The 19,999-nt window shown below is 36.9% G+C and overlaps 2 protein-coding genes across 3 annotated transcripts; one reads left to right on the top strand and one right to left on the bottom strand.

The window, feature by feature from the left end:
- Positions 1–9,222: 9,222 nt before the first annotated feature.
- LOC116301247 (uncharacterized) lies at positions 9,223–11,905 on the bottom strand. The gene is made up of 3 exons (XM_031710281.2): positions 11,677–11,905; positions 10,662–10,871; positions 9,223–9,826 (listed from the first exon to the last, which is right to left on the bottom strand). The coding sequence occupies exons 1-3, from the start codon at positions 11,810–11,812 to the stop codon at positions 9,642–9,644; spliced, it is 531 nt and encodes a 176-aa protein (XP_031566141.2). The 5' UTR covers positions 11,813–11,905; the 3' UTR covers positions 9,223–9,641.
- A 2,321-nt stretch (positions 11,906–14,226) lies between these two features.
- Positions 14,227–19,608, top strand: LOC116301193 (uncharacterized). Of its 2 annotated transcripts, none has more exons than XM_031710214.2 (3): positions 14,227–14,850; positions 16,902–17,312; positions 18,954–19,608. In XM_031710214.2, the coding sequence occupies exons 1-3, from the start codon at positions 14,415–14,417 to the stop codon at positions 18,977–18,979; spliced, it is 873 nt and encodes a 290-aa protein (XP_031566074.1). In that variant the 5' UTR covers positions 14,227–14,414; the 3' UTR covers positions 18,980–19,608. The 2 variants fall into 2 exon arrangements, with proteins under 2 accessions (XP_031566074.1, XP_031566073.1); XM_031710213.2 differs by having other exon boundaries at positions 14,237–14,850; positions 16,899–17,312.
- The last annotated feature ends 391 nt before the right edge of the window (positions 19,609–19,999 follow it).

Raw genomic sequence — 19,999 nt, 5'->3', positions numbered from 1 at the left:
TAGTCGTGAAAGACTGCATGAAAAACATATGCACAGAGCATTTCAAGGCTTGTTTTGACAATAGCACAACGATTGAAAACAATCAAAATGAGCTCTTAAGACATTCCACTGTTTTCATTCAATAAGATTATTATTGTGGGGCTGCTTATCCCCAGACTGACTCATGCAGAATACTGACATCATCTAAGTTCATACTTACTTGATGATGCCTATCTCCAAAGATATTTTTATGCACAATCTCACTATAACACTACTTCTGTTATTTAAATCAGATATTTCTTGGCCTAAAACGACCAGAAAAGACCATTTCTTTGATTAATTTTTTGTTTGAAAGGTTTTTAGGTGGGCTAGTCAAAACAAGTTAAGTTAGAAACACTTTTCTCCATAATAGATGATTTTCGTCAATTTTCTATTTTATCGTGACCATCTTGAGAAAACAAAACCAAATTGACAGAACTAGAAACATCGAATACTGAGGTTGATATTGAATGAAATATTATTAACTGAGTGGACAAGTTATAAAACAAAACGATAAATGTCTTGCCGACACTGTGAGCAATTAGTTTGTCAGAACTTTAATGAATGAATCCTTGAATTAATTTTGGTGGAAACGGCTTGCCCAGCGGATTAATAACTGTCTAAAACAACAACTAAAAATATTCTTTTTCGGCCATTAGAGAAGTTAAAGTGTGTAAGGAATGGCTTTATTAAGATTGTTTTTGGTTTAGAAGGATATTTGAATGTCGGAAGTGTTTCCGGGTCTTGAGAACGTGCAGTCGTTTGAATTAAAGGTATGGAAATGAAAAGCGATAGAGGGAACGAATTGGAACAAAAGTCGTTTGGTTTTCACATCCGTGATAGTAAGATTCCAAGTCTTTTTTGTTTATTGTTAGACCATGAAAGTGCGACATGAAAAGAAAGCTTTATTATTGTGAAAATAAAGCGATACACTCGATTGGAAAGATGCTTGGGACCTATGCTAACTCTAGCTAGGCTTAGATTAGCTGATTCAACTTGGATCAGTGATATGGTTTTCGACAATTTCAATTTAATTTTATCAATATATGAAGACATTATTTCTGCTAAAATACATAAAAATATTCAAATACAAAATACATAAAAATAACAAAAATAATAAATAGATAAGACAACAAATCAGTAAAAAAAAAAAAAAAAAAAAAAAAAAAAAAAGAAAAAAAGAAAAAAAGAAAGAAAGAAAGAAAAAGAAAAAAAGTCTGATTTTTTTTGCGCACGCATTTGATCATGTTCACATGCAAGTTTGCTCCATATAAGTACAAGATTATTATTATTGTGTTTTTTTTCCCGAATAAGTGAAGAAAACAAAAACAGTGGTTGTCTCACTTCAAGATAAATATAAAACTTCTAAATACTAATTGTTTTTTAAGCTGTTCCTTTCGTTTTAATCTGGATTTTTAAGAAAGAGGCAAAATTGTTTTCATCGATCCTGAGTTACGCTTCCTGATTAAAAGAGTCGATCGATAGCAAAGATCAAGAAGTCTGATTTGTAGGTTTGTAGAGAAAATAGTAATTGGTTTCTGATTAGCGCTACCATAGCGACGTCCTACGTCCAAGTAAGGCGCAGGCTTAATTCAAAACATTTCAAATCGCATAAGAACATTTCAAATCGCATCCTAGAGCTTACGCTTTACTTAGACAGCGCGCGTATACATGCGCTCACTAATCGCAATTGATTCTATGAGCTAATTGACTCTATTCAGGTGCATTCGGTTTTAACTTGTTAAGCATTTTTCGTTACTCTAAAATAATAAATTTATGGTGCTGTCTGTGTACGCAAAATAGAGGGAGACTGACAACCAAACCCCCCCCCCCCCCATTCAACAAGTATATCGACATGCTCAAGCTTCCACTTTAGAATCACATTGGAAAAAATTGCCCATACATTTGGAATATTTGCTTTTTTCGGTCTTTTTCCTCTCTTTCCAAAGCAAAAGGTTGTTCTTAAAAGTAAAGTTATATAGCACAAGTAAACTACGTGACAAAACATTATAAATAACCCGTAAATCTTCTGTAGTTCTGTAGTAGTTAGCGTGTTTTTGAGGCTACGAAACCTAAGCAACCATAAGAGGCGAATGTTATAGGCCAACAGATAGTATGAGCTTATAAAATCAGCAAAAATACGGTTCTAAATTTTAATAAATTCCTATGAATTAAATACCAAAATGTTCAGGAAGCCCGGGGTTTTCAAATCCACTGCTGTTTTTTTTGACAGGTTCTGTTTTATAGCAAGGAGAGACGATTTCAATAGCTTGACCCTGGTTATGTCATGCATTTTCTCTTGTAAAATACGTCCGATAGCGTACATTCAATTCAAAAAGTACGGTGGTTTTTTTTCAATAGAATTCAATCTAAACCATATAATACAGTCCGTGAATAGTTGAATTAACTGAATACACTTCTGTGTTTTGCCTAGATAGTCATTATTTTGCCAAAAAAGATCCAAAAACCGTGTTTTTGAGACATAATTTGTATGGGCTCACATGAGGGGGCGTGAGCTTGAAATCGTAGCTGACCAAATGTTAACAGATTTTTTCTGATGGGGCATTGATTTTCGATTGGCCAGTTTGTTTGACTTTCAAGATCCAGAGGCCGTAAAAATATAGTTACTTTGGGCTCCCTGTGGATGTTAATACTCTCATATAAACTTATTTTCTTCGTTGGTTATTAATTAGCCATTCTCGGCAAAAGATCTTAACGATGCCATGGTTACGAGTGGTGTATTGACGTGTTTATACTCAAGGTATGTCAAATTAAGTGTAATAGTAATGGCCCTTAACCACACGTACAGTGCAATGTTTATTCCCGAATGAAAGTAAAAACCTTTGTATGTTGAACCTCGTGTAACCTTGCGAAACTACGAAGCTGCGCATGCGTGATAAACTCCATCAATCGAAAGTACCACCAATTCCACTCACAAGATTAATTCTAATGAGAGGAGCTGTAAACCAGAGCGGCTGTACACAATTGAGAGGAAACTGATGAGTGACATAGATTTTTAAAGCCTGTTATCCTAATATTCTCCTTCAAAACCAACCTAAGCATCCTGGTACTATATCATGATTATGATATTTTTTTCTCGTTTTTCTTTTCATTTTAGTGTCCCCAATTAGTTGTAGAAACTAAATACATTGACACTTAAACATATGTTAAGTTATGATGATGATGATGATGATGATGATGATGATGATGATGATATGTGAGTCAATCCAGGTGCCTGTGGTTTTTGACCAGCGGTTACACTCTGGATGGTTTGTTTGTTTTTTTTGTCTTGATTCGTCAAAAAAGCTATTATAGTAGAGGAGTTAAGGCGCACCGCTTCCAACGAACCAGCAATATCGCGTTGAACATAGTATCAAAACGAGACTATCGTATCGGGTAGAGCTTCGTCGAGCTTGCCAACACAACACTCGTTCTCAGTGCTCCTGGGTCTTCGCCGACAACTTACCCTAGGGTTTTGTTGTTTCTTCAGTGATAACTACAAATGCCCTAAGAATTGATAAAATGTTAAGTAAATAAAATTATCATTCAAATTATTTTTTCCGTCGATCGTTTTGATTGGCCGAGACAACTGCAAATAACTACCTGCAAATAATATTCTGCTCATGCGCATTGATGCAAAGCCGTCTTGCTGCAAATAATACAACAACAACAACAACAACAACAATAGTTTATTTGCACTCAAGGAGGAAAGCATTACATGAAACATAAATTTAAAATTGCAAAAACACGAGCACAGCTACCTGAAATAGCTGAAAAGCTAATCGAGTTAGGCAGCTAGGAGGTCAGAAAATTGCAGAATACTATGTTTACAAAGAAGTAACAATCTGAAAAAATAATAATCTGCTCATGCGCAGTAACGATGCATCTGTCAACATGGCTCCCTTCCCTTTGACTTGGTATGTTTGATAGACAGCAAAAATAAAAAGAAAACGGTATCGGCAAATCTCACTTTATGAGAACATTAAGTCTTTATTGGTGCTAACTAAGGTAAAAATGTGAAGTGCGCAAAGAGTACGTAGCATGAATCCATCCACTAACGTTTCCGTGATCAATTCATGGTCAATGCTGTTAGCAGCATGAATATTAGAAAGAAGAATCTACCAACGTTGGTGTTAGCTGAACAGGTTTTTAGCTTCGGAAAGAACTCTTTGTAAGATTGCGGTACTTTCTCCCAAGTTGATTGCCAGTCGAGACATAAATACGAACTCATTCTGTTTTGACGATCAACTGATCCTGTAGATAAAAACCGCACTCAGTTTACGATTACTATATACTTGAATTCTTACATGAAGTATTGATGGATTGCAAGCATTCCCAGGAGAGTCAAAAGACAAAAACATGGCGGCCATTGTGATGCCGTTAACAATGGATGCTAATGAGAAATCTTTTATTAAATGGCACCAACATGGCCGCGATGACGTAACGTGCAATCGAATAATTATAGCAGATTGGTCAAGACAATAGTCCATTTTAGATAGTCGGTACAGGTAAATGCCCTTTGCGCCTCAGATCCCTGTTTGGATGTGTCCGTCATGAGCGACTATGTCTATATACACCTAATTGAAAAAACGTTGTGGCGTTCAAAAAAAGGTTATATCATCAAAGCTAAGACCGAAGGGGAGCATGGGAAGACAAAATACCGCAGCCAAACAGCTCTCCAGCTTATAAATCTTCGGATAATGGTTTTGGCATGTTAATCTAGGTCGACCGAATTTGCTGTACTGTGCATTTTTACATGTCTATATGCAAATATAATACACACTTCGGAGTAACCAAAATCCTTTTCGGTCTTAGCTTCGATGATATGACCTTCTCGAACCGGCGACTACGTTTTTTCAATGAGGTGTACACAAATACGTCGTTTAGTATTATACATGCAGACAGACATTACATTTATTTCTACATATACGAAAACTAATCTAGTGAGTAAACTAGCTAGTTCGAGTTGACTTTTATTTTTGGAGACATTCGAAGACAGGATTTTACTTTTAGAGGTGGTAGGTACAGTCAACTCTCTTTACAGCGGAAACCCTCGGGACCGAAACTTGGTGTCCGTAATAGCGAGCGTCCGCAATAACGAGATTTCATTACGGTCATTTCTTTGTCATTATTTTTGCCGGGGATTTTGCTCCTCTCCGTAATAGCGAGGTGTCCGTAATATCAGGGTGTCCGCAAGGCGAGAGTTGACTGTACCTGCATAGTTAACCTCCACCACTCCACTGTAAATCTGGTCCCGTTCGATTACAACACATCGCCCCATGTAAGGGAATCCGGAATCCGGAATCCACGAAATTTTAGGCTTTGGAATCCAGAATCCAGCACTCTGGAATCCGGAATCCAGGCCTTGTACAAGTACAAGTAAATATGTTAGTAATGTAAAAGGCGCGCTTTAACAATAATTAAATTGAAATTTAGATCAGGAAATTGTCGTTTAATATTAGAGGTTATATGACAATTTAATTCAAAAGGGAGGAGTGGGCTATTTGCAATACGTTATGGTGTCTGAAAATTAATGTATGCGCTTTTGTCAATTGTTTTTTATCACGCTAGTTATATATACCAGGGTCACCTCCCTAGTTATACTGGCAAGTATATCAAATATAATTTTCAGAGAAAGTATCTGAAAATTAACAATATGGAATCCGGAATCCGCAATACAAAAGTTGTGGAATCCAGAATCCAGACCCTTGGAATCCGGAATCCACCATAAGTCCGGATTACCTTACATGGGGCGAAACACAGTTCTGCTCATTCGTGACCACGAATAATAGCTTCAAGTCCAGATTGTAGGTGCCACTCATGCCGGATAAACTATAGTTGTACAATGCGCAGCAACTCTAACCTCGACTTGGAACTATTATTAATTCGTGGTCACTGAACTGAACTGTAAAGAGGAGTATCTTTGACGCGATACAAGCGGGTTAAAATAATCGCTAATTCTCTCGCAATTCATATGTTGGAGTCACCTTAACATACCTGAAATGACATAGCTGTGCTTCAGCAGCAGGGTAATTCCACAAGAGCCATCATGTGGCTCGGTGTATATCTCCACATAAGAGGTATTATGATCATTGGATATGTTCTTTATTCGCTCCAAACCTCTGAATATCTCCTTGATCTTAACAGTGTACACCCTCTCTTCACGAGAATACATGTTACTGATGTTTTTTCGTACCAACTTTTCATCTTGCACTTCTCCATGTAATACTGGATCAGAAACACAGCAACTTAGTAATGACGGTGAATGAGGCGCATATCAGTGTACGAATATGTTCATGAAAATCTGATTATATTTTATCAAAATCTTTGAAAATCTTTGCTGATTCAGATTAGTTCAATCCATTTCCTTTTTTTATTTTGTTACTAGCCATCTAAACCTCTCTGATAGAGAGTTTTTAGCTAGTTTTTAGCTAGTTATATCTTCTCTCTGCAATGGCCATTTTCAATTTAATTTCAATTTAAAGATTAGAGTATTTTTGGCTCCACGTACCCACGAAATGCTTGCCGGCATGCTATTCACCACGCCGCGCACGCTGCTAAGTACTCGTAACGCGATTCTCCTTTAGCCATTCCGAGGTTGGGGAAAAAACTGGTCTGGTATTAGCATTGCATTGTGGGGCGGTTTTAGGGGAGACATTTCCACGTCTATTTTGTTCCCTTAAAAGTCCCACAATGCGCTGCAATGCCAACTCGACCCAGTATTTTTCTTCCTCCTCGGAATGGCTAATAATTCTGAGCATATAAAACCGTATTAGCGACACAAAATAGCCAAAAAAACTTGTAAGTATTGAGTAAAAAGGCCAGACAACAACCACCACACATAAAAATGTATTCACTGCAAAATTATCTCGACTGCTCCTAATTGTTTTCTTTTGTTCTCCTCATTTTTTGGGTCTATTACTGATCTGTGACAAGAGAATATGAAGTAGTTAATATTCTCTTGTCTGTGAATAATATCAGGAGATTAGAAGGAGAAAGAGGGGAAACCTTTCCTTTTCTTTTTTCATCCTTTCTTTACTCTTCTCCTCGGCTTCCCATTCTAAAGTCCCCAAGTCAAAAGAGCCAGGCCTTCACAGTCTGATATACAGTTGTGAGAGGCACGCACTCATTAACCACTCAAAGCGGAAAACGACTCCAAGCGGAAAACGTTTTCGTTATATTTGCATGACGGTTTTGCGCGAACTGTGATTACAATTCACTCTCGAACTAAAAATAAAGCATGGAAGCTATTATTTTAAAAAGTGTAAAGGGAAACTTGTACAGGAGGAAGACAAGGAAATTTTTGTTTAAAATGCTCTGACAAGCGTGCAAAGATTATAGGAAATTTCGTTAGCATTTACTGTTTCTGGGTGTGCAAACTTATTGCACGGTTATGGCGTCGGAAAGAAGCTACAGAAAGATATGGACGTACAATACCAAACTAGGCGTTGGCAGTGCAAGATAAAAGATTCAAAAAAAAAAAAAATAAATAAAATAAAATAAAATAAAATAAAATAAAATAAAATAAAATAAAATAAAATAAAATAAAATAAAATAAAATAAAATAAAATAAAATAAAATAAAATAAAATAAAATAAAATAAAATAAAATAAAATAAAATAAAATAAAATAAAATGAAAGTATAAAAAATTAAAATTTGTGCCCGAGAAATTTTCAACTTTTTTGCATATTGAAAGGTCTAATTCAATTAATATACATACTTGATCAGTTTGACAAATATTTTTGGAAATATTAAAGGCTCCCAAATACGTACCGATATCTCTGGAACACAGGCGTTGTGGATCCCATCCTTGTGAACAAGAACAGGCATCGCTTGATGGTGAAAACACAAGCAAAAGTAGCAGCACAGTCAGTATGAACATGGTAAGTTTAGTGCAAGTCATGCTTGATTAATCCAATTAAGCATATTAAGTCAATATATTAGTTATGACGTCATCATTTTAAGGCTTCGTTTCTGCTCGGTCTGTTTCTTAATATTTCAAATTCTCTTTCGACCCAGCTCCCCTCCCTCCGATGCAACTGGATTCAGTTTTGCTTGAAAGTAAATGGCAATGTTATATACCAGCTGTCAAAATTAATTTTTTGCATACTCTGATTGGGCAAGAGGGTATCACTTGAACGTGAACAAATTTTGATTTTTGCACAGCAACTGGTAATAACAATACCAGAAGTGATTTTCAAGGAAATGTAAATTTATCTAAGTTTTTAATTTCAAAATCAAATAATCAAAAAGTCAAATAATGTTCCCTCTTTCCCTCCCTGGGAGAGGCTCATGTTGAAAACAAAAGTTATTAACCAGCCTATATCTGGTCTGGATTGGGCCCGGGGGGGGGGGGGGTACTCCCATATATGGACTATACGGGGATGATCCGCTGAACAGGGTATGGTTTTTCGAGCTTCTTTTCATAAACAGGGTATGCAATTTCACTCAAGTTCCAAGTTCCAAGTGACCAAAACTGGTTATTATGGTCGTCAAAAACAATACGCAAGATGACATGATAATTGAAATAGGAACTCAGTGCAATAAATTATATCTTTTCTCATAAACAGGGTCTACAAATTTGAGTTTTTTTGTCATAAACAGGGTACCCCTTTCAGAATCCCAGCGGTACACCAAAAATTCTGGCAAAGTACCACTCCCCCCCCCCCCTCTGGGGATCGGGCAACTTGTGCCATAACAGCCTTGGTCCAAATTGCCGACCCACTGGAGCTTGATTAGCTGTTTGTTTATTAGCACCATCTCATGTTATTACTGTGTGTCATCATCATTATTATGTGCTTGGCCAACAATAAAATTAAACTGTATATTGTGTAGTTCTAGAAATTATCCATACCCACCCCACAGAGGAATTTGAAATTTTCAAAGAGTGGGGGGGGGGTCAGAGAAAGAACAAAAATTACAGAGTTTGTATGGAAGAAAATTGGAATTTCCAGGGGGTAGGGGTGTGTCTACCCTTCCTCCGTGAGGGGGGTATGGATAATTTTTGGAACTACACATTCTTGGTTTTTTATTGAAGCTGAAATCTGAGACCAAGTAGAACTCTGGGGGACTGAGTGTTTTCTCATTAAAAATTAAAAATACACTTAGCCAGACAATTCACCAGTGCACTGAGGTCATTGCTCAAAGTTGGCATATTTAAGATATTAGCCTGTCGTGAACTACTAATTAAAACCACTAAAAAATTCACAGCTTAAAACCCACAATTTATTTCAGTGTTGGATTTCACATCTCCCACTGACAATGCTTTTTGAAATGGGTGTGTACTACTAGCTATAACGAGTAGATTTAATTGGCATGCATATGCCTCAGAATATCTCATGCCCATTACTTGTATGTTCTAAAAAATGTGAGCCTTTAACCAAAAATAGATTTCTCACAGCGTAAGGAATTTAAGAAAAGCGGAAAGGTAATCAAATGATGAGAAATTAAGCATCATATAACTAGTCTATTTTTTCAGCATTGAAAATACACCTAAGCCACAATGCCTTGTGGGAAGGAACCCTGGAATACAGCTTTCCTGCAGCATTCTGATTGGCTGTATTTTCATTTTGGCGTGTTATGACTTGTTTTAAATTGCTTACAACAACATGCAGCCAACCATTTAATGAATAAACAAAAATGTGAGTAATAGAGGCAGTAGGAATATGACTCTTACAGCATAAATCTGATTTGAGTCACTACAATCCTTCAGCTTTGTAAAGTATTCTTTAAATGAGCTTTCAATACTCCCCCATTCTCTGTTCCAGCCACATGAATGAGCGGTCAAGTTGTTTTGGGAAATTGCTCCTGTAGAATAAAATAAAATGTCAAGAACAGCTGAAGTATAGTTTATGATGAATGAAAATGATCATTTGAATTGGAGAAATGCCTGGGGTCAGACAACTTTGGAATTAGAGGAACCTCCATGATTAACCAAAATAAAAGGGTGCTACGGACCCTGTGGCAGATTTAGGGGGGTTCATTGGGTGCAAATGAACCCCCCCACCAGCTGGTATCTTGAATTTTATATATATTTTTAAATAAATAAATAAAAGTATGGTAGGTCTGCTTTTTGAAAATTAGCACCTTCGCCTACAATAATCGGGCCTGGACTGGTGGATAGGTTATCATTATCAGGAGCGCCCCTAGGACAGTAACTTGCCTCAATGGGAAAAATGATGATGCAAGAGAACGTTATTGTTGTGCCAAGATTTGCAAAAATGAAACCCCCCCTCTTAAAGTCCTGGATCCGCCACTGGGACCCTTGGACCAGATAACCCCTAAATCCACCAATCATGGCAATAATTAATTTTCATGTCAATGTAATGATATGTATATTCATGTCATAAATCATAAATGTACACAGCCATAGCCACCAGTGGGGTTAGTCCACTCTTAACCTGCACCACTTTTTGCCTTCAGAACTATTTTCCCCCCCTCGTAAAATAATTTATTACACAAGTAAATAAAAAAAAAAACAACCTTCTTAGAAAACTGAACCACTGTCTTAGTGGTGGCTATAGCCTTGATGTAAACTATCCATGCACGAGGAAAAGGTAGAGCTAGACAATGACCACTCCTTTAAACACAGTTATATAATCATTTATTCCTAATTTTTTCTAATATGATGTTTAAAGTATACCTGCAATGACATATTTCTTTCGCAGGATCAAGGTAATCCCACAAGCAGGGCCATAATAACTTGTGTACAGATCCACATATAAAGTATTTTGATCCTTTGATATGTTCTTGATTCTCTCCGAACCTTTGAATATCTCCTTGACTTGAACAGTGTAGACCCTACTGGCATTACTCCCTATGATTGTCTCCTTTATAACCTCTCCATGCAACACTAAATATATATAAGAAACATTTAAAAATCTTTAAAACAATGCACAGGAGAAGAGTGGGTCTACAAAGAATATGATGTTGATGACAGCTAGGGACAGTTGATCATAGGTAGGGACAGTTGATGACAGCTAGGGACAGTTGAAAATAACTAGGGATAGTTGAAAACAGCTAGGGATAGTTGATCATAGCTAGTGACAGTTGATCATAGGTAGGAACAGTGTTGATCATAGCTCGTGACAGTTGATCATAGGTAGGAACAGTTGATCATAGGTAGGGGCGGTTGATCATAGGTTGGAACAGGTAATCATAGCAAGGGAGAGGTGAGGTATAAGTGTGGAATACTTCTATGGGAGACTATACGTATGGGCGACTATATGACATTCTACCATGAAGTACATGCCTTCCAAGGAAAACAAACACTCGATCGATCGATAAAAGTCAATAAAATACACAAACTGGACGACAAACTCGATGGAGATTCAATGTTTTGGCTGGTTTCAGGTGGTTTCAAGATGGTTTCAGGTCGTTTCAGGTCGTTTTAAGTGGTTTCAGGTCGTTTTAAGTGGCTTCAGGTCGTTCCTTGTTTTAGTGTATAGCTACCACAAATTTGCACAAATATTAGTAAGTTCAGTAGACCGTAGTGCACTCCAATAAATCGTGCAAAATCTTTTGCTTTTTTAATATCGTTTCAATAGTACTATTTAGCACTAATTATCTGTATTTTTTCACGGATTTTTGTTTTGATTTTAAGTGTATAATTTCTAGTATAAGTATAGCGACTGAAAATAGTTAATTTAAATACTCACCATAATCGAAATCACATAAGAATTCAGGTGTTTTTCGACCACTAACGTCACATTTGCAACCACGACTTGACGGGATAAGTGTTAAAAGGACTAAGAACGATAAATAGATAAGCAATCTTTCATAAAACATCATCATATTTAGAGCATTATTTAGAATCGTCGATGACGATTATTGCTTGGGTGTTTCATAGCTTTCCTGTTGCTTTCCTGTGGTGTTATTTATAATTCTCAGTCTCTCTCCGATATTTGAAGCACAGGAATACCAAATGACAGCATAATGTTATGTCTTTCCAAGGGCACTAGGGCAAAAATTGGTGTTTTTTTAGCCTTTAGACTCCGTTATATTGGTATATAGGGGATTTGGATTAACTTATTAACTTATTAACCGACGCGTACGCTTGCGTAAGCGGTCACGAGACAGGTATAGGATACAGTAGTTCGTTACGTACGATTGGACCGTTGGTCACAGCAGTATTTTTGGCGTATATAGACGGGAAAACTAAAAAAATCAAGCCAGCACATAACAGAACAGATGAGTAACAGTTTAAACAGTTTCTAACGGCTAAAAAAACACCAATATAACGGAGTCTAAAGGCTAAAAAAACACCAATTTTTGCCCTAGCGCCCTTGCACTGACCAAGGCAGTTGTGATTTTTTTTATCGCCTTCGTATATGTAGCGTCTGTCACATATCAAACAATAGTTGTCATTCGCGGGCTTCCTGTGGTGACAAACCACGCTCCCCTCCCCTACACAATTTCCAGTCTTTTTTCGGCCAAAACCAAGATGGTTGATAGTTAGTGATGTTTTCACTCGATTTACTGTAAATTTGAGCAGTTTTGAGCAAGAAATTCGCCTATTTAGTGAAGAAAATTATATTCCAATTTCCTAATATGGTAAGTACATTCCATATATGGTAAAAGAAACAGCTCGAGCGGAACGACAACTTTTCTATGTGGAAAGTTTGATATGTGTTTTAACAGCAAGTACATTTTAGATCGACCACGTGATGCCAATGTTGTACCACGTGGAAAAGTTCATTGTAATTTCATCTCAATATAGCCATAACTGGCACAAGCACGAATCTCTAGCACAAAGCATGATGGGAAACCGAGTACTTACGCTTTTTCAGCTCCTCTAAAAATCCCTCTGGCAATCCTTCCTTCAAAAACTTTTTGAAACTGTAAGTATTTCGACAGACAAAAATAACAGAGTAATTTATCTTCTGATAATTCTATTGATTTCCTTGTCCTGATTTGCGTAGTACTGGGTTTCCCCATCATGCCTTGTGCTAAAGATTCGTGCTCGTGCACATTGCCTATTGCATTTCAAATTGCCCATGTGATGTAAATTTCGTACCACGTGGACAAGTTCTTTACACCATGTGATAAAAAACTTGACTGCACTTTGGTTAAGTGGTGTAAAGAACTTGTCCAAAATTCTTTCATTCATCCCATCTACCAGTCCGTCCTTTCTTTCTTCCTTCTTTCCTTCCTTAATCCATTCATTCATTCATTCATTCATTCATCTCATTTGAAAGTTGAAATCCTGCATGAATATACCCGATGAACGCATTCTTGATGCTCCTATACCCCTCATGACGTCATCCTTTATGATCTGATGGTCAGAAATACTTAGCTTATCAAAACAATAAACTAAAAGTGTGCACTTTTCGTGGTTTTTTTATCCTAAACTCTCAAACTTCTCAAGTGTTGATTTCCTTGCCATAAAACCACAGCCAAATAGTGCGGTTCTAATGGTTCTCATTACTGAAAGGAATATATTGAGATTGTTTCACGAGCAATAATGATTGAAAAAGTCTTAAGAGAGTATATACATAGCCACTGTTTGTCTGCTTGCAGACTTTAGGGTTGCCCTTCTTTCTATTAACCTGACTTTGCGGCTTTGTAGAAACATTTTCCAAAGGGTTTTTCTACTTCTTTCCTTTCGTTTTTTATAAACTTCCGTATAATTTCTAATTTTGTTCGGTACGTGTAGAAAATTCAGAAAATACAGAATCCAGGAATTTTTGCGCTATCGATTCTTCTTCAGTACAACATGTTCAGTCCAAGGGACGACTTGCATAAAGTGAGCCTGGGTTTCGTCAAGCTGTCTGATTTACTAACTGAAGATCTCTTACTTCAACCCTACAAAATAATTTGATATCATTGACATGCAAGAAAAAAAACAAAAACAAAACAAAAACAAAACAAAACAAAAAACAAAAAAAAAAACAAAAAAAACAAAAAAACAAAAAAACAAAAACGAAAAAACAAAAAGACAAAACAAAACAAAACAAACAAACAAACAAACAAACAAACAAAAAAAACCAGCAAAAAACAAAAAACAAAAAACCAACAACAACCAAATAACTAGCTGCCTGAGTTAAAAGCCATGGTTAGATTTTCTTAGTTGATTGTAACAATAAAATCATATCGAATATAAAACACACCAAAATGGCCGTTGTATCATTTGACAGTGTTGTCCAGGACCACAAAAGAGGCGCGCGCTTAGCTTCACTGGCGTTTTTCCTCTACGATCGCTTCATATTCTTTGAACAGTATCCACTGATAGCCGGGCCGACGACGAAAACACGTATGGAAATCAGCGGATGCACTAATAATTCAGATGAGCGGTTGATTTGCTATTTATATGTACCATTTAAATTTTCATGTTTTCAAAAATGCCAAAAACCCCAAATTTCGGTAACGCTTGAAAATCTAAGATTCTAGCTCTCAAATGGCGAAGCACTACGCTAGCGGCCTTGGCCATGTCTTTCTTGTACGTCGACAAAGTTATATTCCTACATATTTTTCCATTCACGAATTTCAATTGGTTCAAAACACAAGCGATTCGGAATTTTTATCGGAAACACCTGCGTCGGTAGAAGACAACACTGAATATGACTTTGAAGATTATGCAGCGCGGCTGCTCCCAGACCAGGGGACTTTGAAATCACAACTGAGTACATCGAGTGAATACAGCCTTTCTTGGCTCCAAAATCTTGCTGAATTAGAAACTCAGTCTGCGACTCCAACGACAAGGCTCCGAAGCTCTGGTTTAGCGAAGCTATTTTCATGTAATGTTAGTAAGATGTCGTACGAAACTAAATCCAAGTTGGAATGTGATGGTTACTTTGGATGCCCGGAGGAAAAACATCTCGCCAAAGAAAATGGTAAGTTGTCGAATCATTTACTTTATTTGCACACGATAAACCCTATGATACTCTGTCAGATATTTATTTATTCATTTCTTAGCTATAATAACGATTTATAGAAGTAATTAAAACAAATCGAAGCAAGACTGTTTTATACGAATGTATAAAATGCGATATAGTTGAGGATCAGAAGCTCAGAAAAACAATGCGCCAGCAGAGACAAGACTCATTAATAAAACATTAGCATCGGTTGCTCCCATACATCAATTATGTACTTCGAACACTAAGCTTTTTTGCTTTACTGATTGTAATTTCTGTTTATGTTTTCAACTTGAATGTTTTCGCGTTGAAATATGATAAACATTTTCAATATTTGAGATAATATCCCAACTGCTTCATAACAATATACCGAAAAATCTAAAAATATTTTTCAATTCCTATGATTCAAGAAGTAAATGTTTGAGTGAATCTGAATGATAAAATCAAGAAAATGTTTACCATATCGAATCGGCTGAGAAAATCAGATTGATAAATGTGACCTTTGAAAATAAAATTTATAAAAAACGATCCATAAATGATGTAAAAAACAGTTTTCGTTTCAATGTTTGTACTGACCAAATGTCAGTTAGATATTGGATGTTAAAAAAGATAAGTTCTGACTAAAAATGATGGTCAAATTTTAAATCCTTGTTTTTTCTTTGTTCATGTATAAACAGGTATTCGTTTTTTGATACTGTACGATGTCATGTCAATTTAATGGCTAAGTTATGAATAACTGCAAGCATGCAGCTATACAACCTTGGCCTTACTACATGAACTAGTACATTCACTATCAACCTTAATGGTCAAAATGTTCTGGCGTCTTACTGTAAAAAAATATGCAGTCTATCATCAATGATTTCTTCGTTTTAAAAGGAACTCGTACGTAGGCATTAGAATCGATTTTTTTACTTCCTCGTCGTAATAGCACTCCATTAAGGCAAAGACATTATGATCTTATGTTGCGCTTTTTATGATGTTTATTTTGGTATCGATGCGTCAAGTCCAGACACCAACACTTTAACATCACTTTAACGATGTTGTTTACTCGTTTTCTGCCTGCGCTTTAAAAAAAATACTTTTTGATCCAAAGTGCGCCATATTTACAAGAAATATAAGATATTCTGAGACGATGTAGGATTATTTCTACATTAATCTGATGTACATCATATAGGATCTTTGTGATGCGGCATGCTCACAACTGAAAAGTAAAAATATTTCAAAATTAAATCATATTATCATATACTTTTCAAATAAATTTCTAATGATATAATGTGCGCATGCTCACCAGAAAAGAAATATTTCGATCCATGTGGGATTTTCCTGCCTACGGTGTGCATTTGAATGCGTGGTGTATACTAGAACATACAAGTGACTCGTACATTTATGGTATACAGTTGAAAACCCGGGGGGGGGGGGGGGGTACTGTTGCCCGTTTTGGGTAGGGATGTGCCGCTGAGCCCTCTGGAGCCTGACCCTGTTCCAGAGTAAAATCGCTGAAAACTTTACCCTGTTCCGGTATTGCGAAAATAGATACCCTGTTCCAGAGAGGAGAGAGCGTGATTTCATATACCCTGTTCCAGAGCAAGCGTGATTTCATATACCCTGTTCTAGAGTAGAATCGCTTAAAACCATACCCTGTTTGCGGCACGTACCCGTATAGAGAATATAGGGGAGTATCTCCCCCGTTCCAGAGTAGAATAAAATAATATTTATTTACATATTAAAGACTGTAGACCTTTTTCGAATTAGTCAAATACCGCTGTGCTCTTTGAGTACAGACTCATTTATTGGGGTTAGCCTCGAATCAGCGTATAAATATGGCAAATACCAATGGTAAAGTACAGAATGCACACCTTTAACAATACAAACACTTTGAAATTCCACGGAACTTCACTGGAACGCATGGATATTCAAAGTAATTCCATACGAAATCGAGGCTGACCCTGTAGAACAGAGAATTGGAGTATTTTACTTGAATAAAATTGCGAGTGTAATCAAATGGTGTTGATTTGTCTATTGCGCAGTAGCTACTTTCCCCAGACGTCGTCACCCAGTATGTATCATTCCCTGGAAGAAGCGTCAGCCATCAGTAAAAACAAGCAGAAAGAAAAAAACAACAACCAAACAAACAAAGCCCAAACCCCCCACGAGGTCCGACAGCATGGATGCCTATTACGTGACAAAGGTAGATTGCGTGACGTCCACATTAGAGAAGAGCAAAGTAAATGGAATCAAGCTGAGAATTCGACCTAAGATTCCACTACAGTCACAGAGCACTAAGTCTCACCCAGCTATGTTCTATAGTTATTTCGTATCTAAAGGCTGTCAGTATCGCAAGGCGTGCGCTCCGAAAAGAAGATCATGTGATGGATTCTTTGGTTGTCACGATGGGGAGGATACGAAGGAATGTAAAGGAGAATGTAAAGGAAAGCGCAAAGGTATGTAGTGGGCGGAAAATCAAAATCAACATGTGAGTTGAGTGTTGTGTGCATAGAATATTAAATGTAGTGGTAGTGCGTGTGAGTGAAAAGTATCCCCAATTAGTGCGAAAGCGCTAGAACGACTAGACACTTAAATAAAAGTGATTTATTTATTTATTTATTTAAAGCCTTTACAGTACTCCCCCTTCTTCCATGATTTCAGGGTCCTTTTGGTGACCCTGCCAGTCAAGTCTTTGACATAATCTGCATAGTATTCTATTCACATCGGTCTCACTGTACTCATGCATGAGTATGGGAGTAGACCTGACGGAACTTTCAAAAGGACCAAAACAGAGCAAGGGTGGGTAGGGTGGGGAAAAAATGAAAATAAAGAGAGCTACCGCAGGTCGATGGAGTACAGCAATACTCATACTTGAAAATGCTATAAATACCGTACGGCCTTTGCATGGTTCAGAGAGCTAGATAAAAGGTAATACCAATTGTGCTGCCATACCCTGAGCAACTTTGCCAAAAAGACTACTAAATCTAACCAACAAGTGCCTGCAGGACAATGTATATTCCTGCGTAGTATAATATGAAGAGAAATCGGAAAAACATACAAAGAGGAAATGGCTCAGGGGATGACAGTCTTGAGCATCGGTAATCCACCGGACTAGTTCCCTGCTAGCAGAGCCTATTTTCCTTTTGTTTTGGTTGAGAGAGAAAAATAGACTCTGCCGTTGTAGGATGTTATGCTTGTCGCGCCTGCGTGGCGTAACTTAGCAACGCTGTCATGATTTTGACAGCCGCTCTCGTCAAACAATGTTTGGCGCCACGGTGTGTTACATTTGCTCATGCGCACTATATGTAATCGGTTAAAAACCGGTTTTAAAATTGGCTTTGTTCGTCCACGATCGTGAACGGAGGTGTATCAAAGGAAACGCTCTACATCGACAGAGTCTCCTTCCTCTCCGCCTGAAAGAAGGGAGAGAAAGAGAAGAGAGACTCTGCTAGCAGGGAACTGGACTAGGGAATAAGACTTCCTTTCAATACTTTCATCCTAGAGCGGGAGATGATTTGACTAGAGCGGGTATTTGATTGCATTGGTGAGTAAATTCACGAGCAATGCGATTGGTCTGGCGTATCCCTTGCAGTGCCACAACCGTGTTCATGCACAAGAAGTGAAAATGTCGAAATCAATCAAATTTATTCAATACTGTAAGCTTGACTACCTACTGACTTTCAATATTCTGGTTGCGTGGTCAAGCTCAAAATATTCCAAGTCATAGCTTCGGGGAGAGAAAAGAATAGTTGCGATTACATTGCTGTTTCCCATAGCCTCGACCCGAAACATTTTGTGCAAATTGACCACTCAACCAGAATATCAAAAGTTGGCTATAGAGGCTTTGCACCATCACGTGATGGCAGCCATGACAGGAGGCACAACAATAGAGTCTTTCTCCCCTGGGAAACTGAATTCTTTCTTGTGTAAATCAGATTAGACCAGATTCAAGTGTTTCTGTCATGGCTGCCATCAAAGCCTTTATTGGTATCGGAGCTGTGGCAAAAAGTTGGGTTGGACCGTAACGAGTTGGATCCAGTCCCCCCATCTTCTAAAGTGAAACGATTCATTGCTAAAGCACATTTCTTTTTACACAGGGAAAAAGAAGCAATCCAACAAGTGACGATAAAGTGACTCGGCATTAGATATATCAACTGGTTCGAAGCTGCTATGTATCTGGCTCTAAATAATATTGATACCAGTAAATACTAATCGAGTGATGTAGGACAAAATTTTGCGGATTTTATTGGACAAAAGCCACATCATCATAATTAAGTAGTTATTATTCTTACAATTTGTATTATTATCTATTATTGAATTATCAATTGCAATTACGATTTTTATCATCGTTAGGTTAGTTTTTGTATTGTAAATTTATTAACCGGCATCGTCATTAAAAAGTTTAATATTACTATTATTATTACCTCTGAATAATGGGGTTAATATTATCTTTTTATTAAATATTATATTTGAATGATGGACAATAATTTTTCATGAATTCGCAAAATAAAAAAATACTAGACGAAAAAGAGCAGAGAAAAAAGAGAAAAGTAAAAGAAGAATAGCTCGTGTAACAAACATTAAAAATAAACAGCTTTTAAAACAACGATGAAGCACGAAGAAAAAATATACTCAAATTGACACATGAAAAACTAAGATATACTCAACTCATAACGACCATCAAGCGTCGACCTGAAAACATTAATGAATAGACATATATTAAAAGTGAAAAATAAAGTACGGTTAAAGGAAGTGGAAAACTGTTATTCATTGAATGTGTACCGCAGTACTACGCGAGCCCTAATTCCTTATGACCAGCACCCTGCATTGAGCGATAGGTTCTTATAAATCAATGCGGCAAACTAGTGTCGTCTTTTATTGTTCACAAAATTACTCGATTCTGATTGGTCAAAATACATACACACAAAAAAATCTATGTTTTTAACTTACAAAGGACATGCTTATAAAATATTTCAATTTTTTCGCGCGTTCTGATTGGTCACGAATTAATTACTGTTTTATATTCCTTAAATATATAATACTATAACCTTCACAAATAATCTTTTTATTCATGTTGATTGTCCTTAGATATATATTTTATTAAATATGCTAAAATGGAAAATCGCACACGACCTTCTCGTAG

This window comes from Actinia tenebrosa, unplaced genomic scaffold, assembly GCF_029948245.1.
Source record: "Actinia tenebrosa isolate PJP-AT-01 unplaced genomic scaffold, QUT_ActTen_1.0 PGA_scaffold7__59_contigs__length_16204524, whole genome shotgun sequence".
In the NCBI taxonomy this organism is placed as follows: domain Eukaryota; kingdom Metazoa; phylum Cnidaria; class Anthozoa; order Actiniaria; family Actiniidae; genus Actinia; species Actinia tenebrosa.
This window is presented reverse-complemented; position numbering and strand designations above follow the sequence as displayed.

Excerpts from the sequence above, each read along its gene's own strand:
- LOC116301193 (XM_031710213.2), top strand. The coding sequence starts at position 14,415 with ATGGCGAAGCACTACGCTAGCGGCCTTGGCCATGTCTTTCTTGTACGT. Across the intron at positions 14,851-16,898 it reads ACATCTCGCCAAAGAAAATG|TAGCTACTTTCCCCAGACGT; the intron begins GTAAGTTGTCGA and ends TCTATTGCGCAG. Across the intron at positions 17,313-18,953 it reads ATGTAAAGGAAAGCGCAAAG|GGAAAAAGAAGCAATCCAAC; the intron begins GTATGTAGTGGG and ends CTTTTTACACAG.
- LOC116301247 (XM_031710281.2), bottom strand. The coding sequence starts at position 11,812 with ATGATGATGTTTTATGAAAGATTGCTTATCTATTTATCGTTCTTAGTC. Across the intron at positions 10,872-11,676 it reads CTTATGTGATTTCGATTATG|TGTTGCATGGAGAGGTTATA; the intron begins GTGAGTATTTAA and ends ATATATATTTAG. Across the intron at positions 9,827-10,661 it reads AAAGAAATATGTCATTGCAG|GAGCAATTTCCCAAAACAAC; the intron begins GTATACTTTAAA and ends TTTATTCTACAG.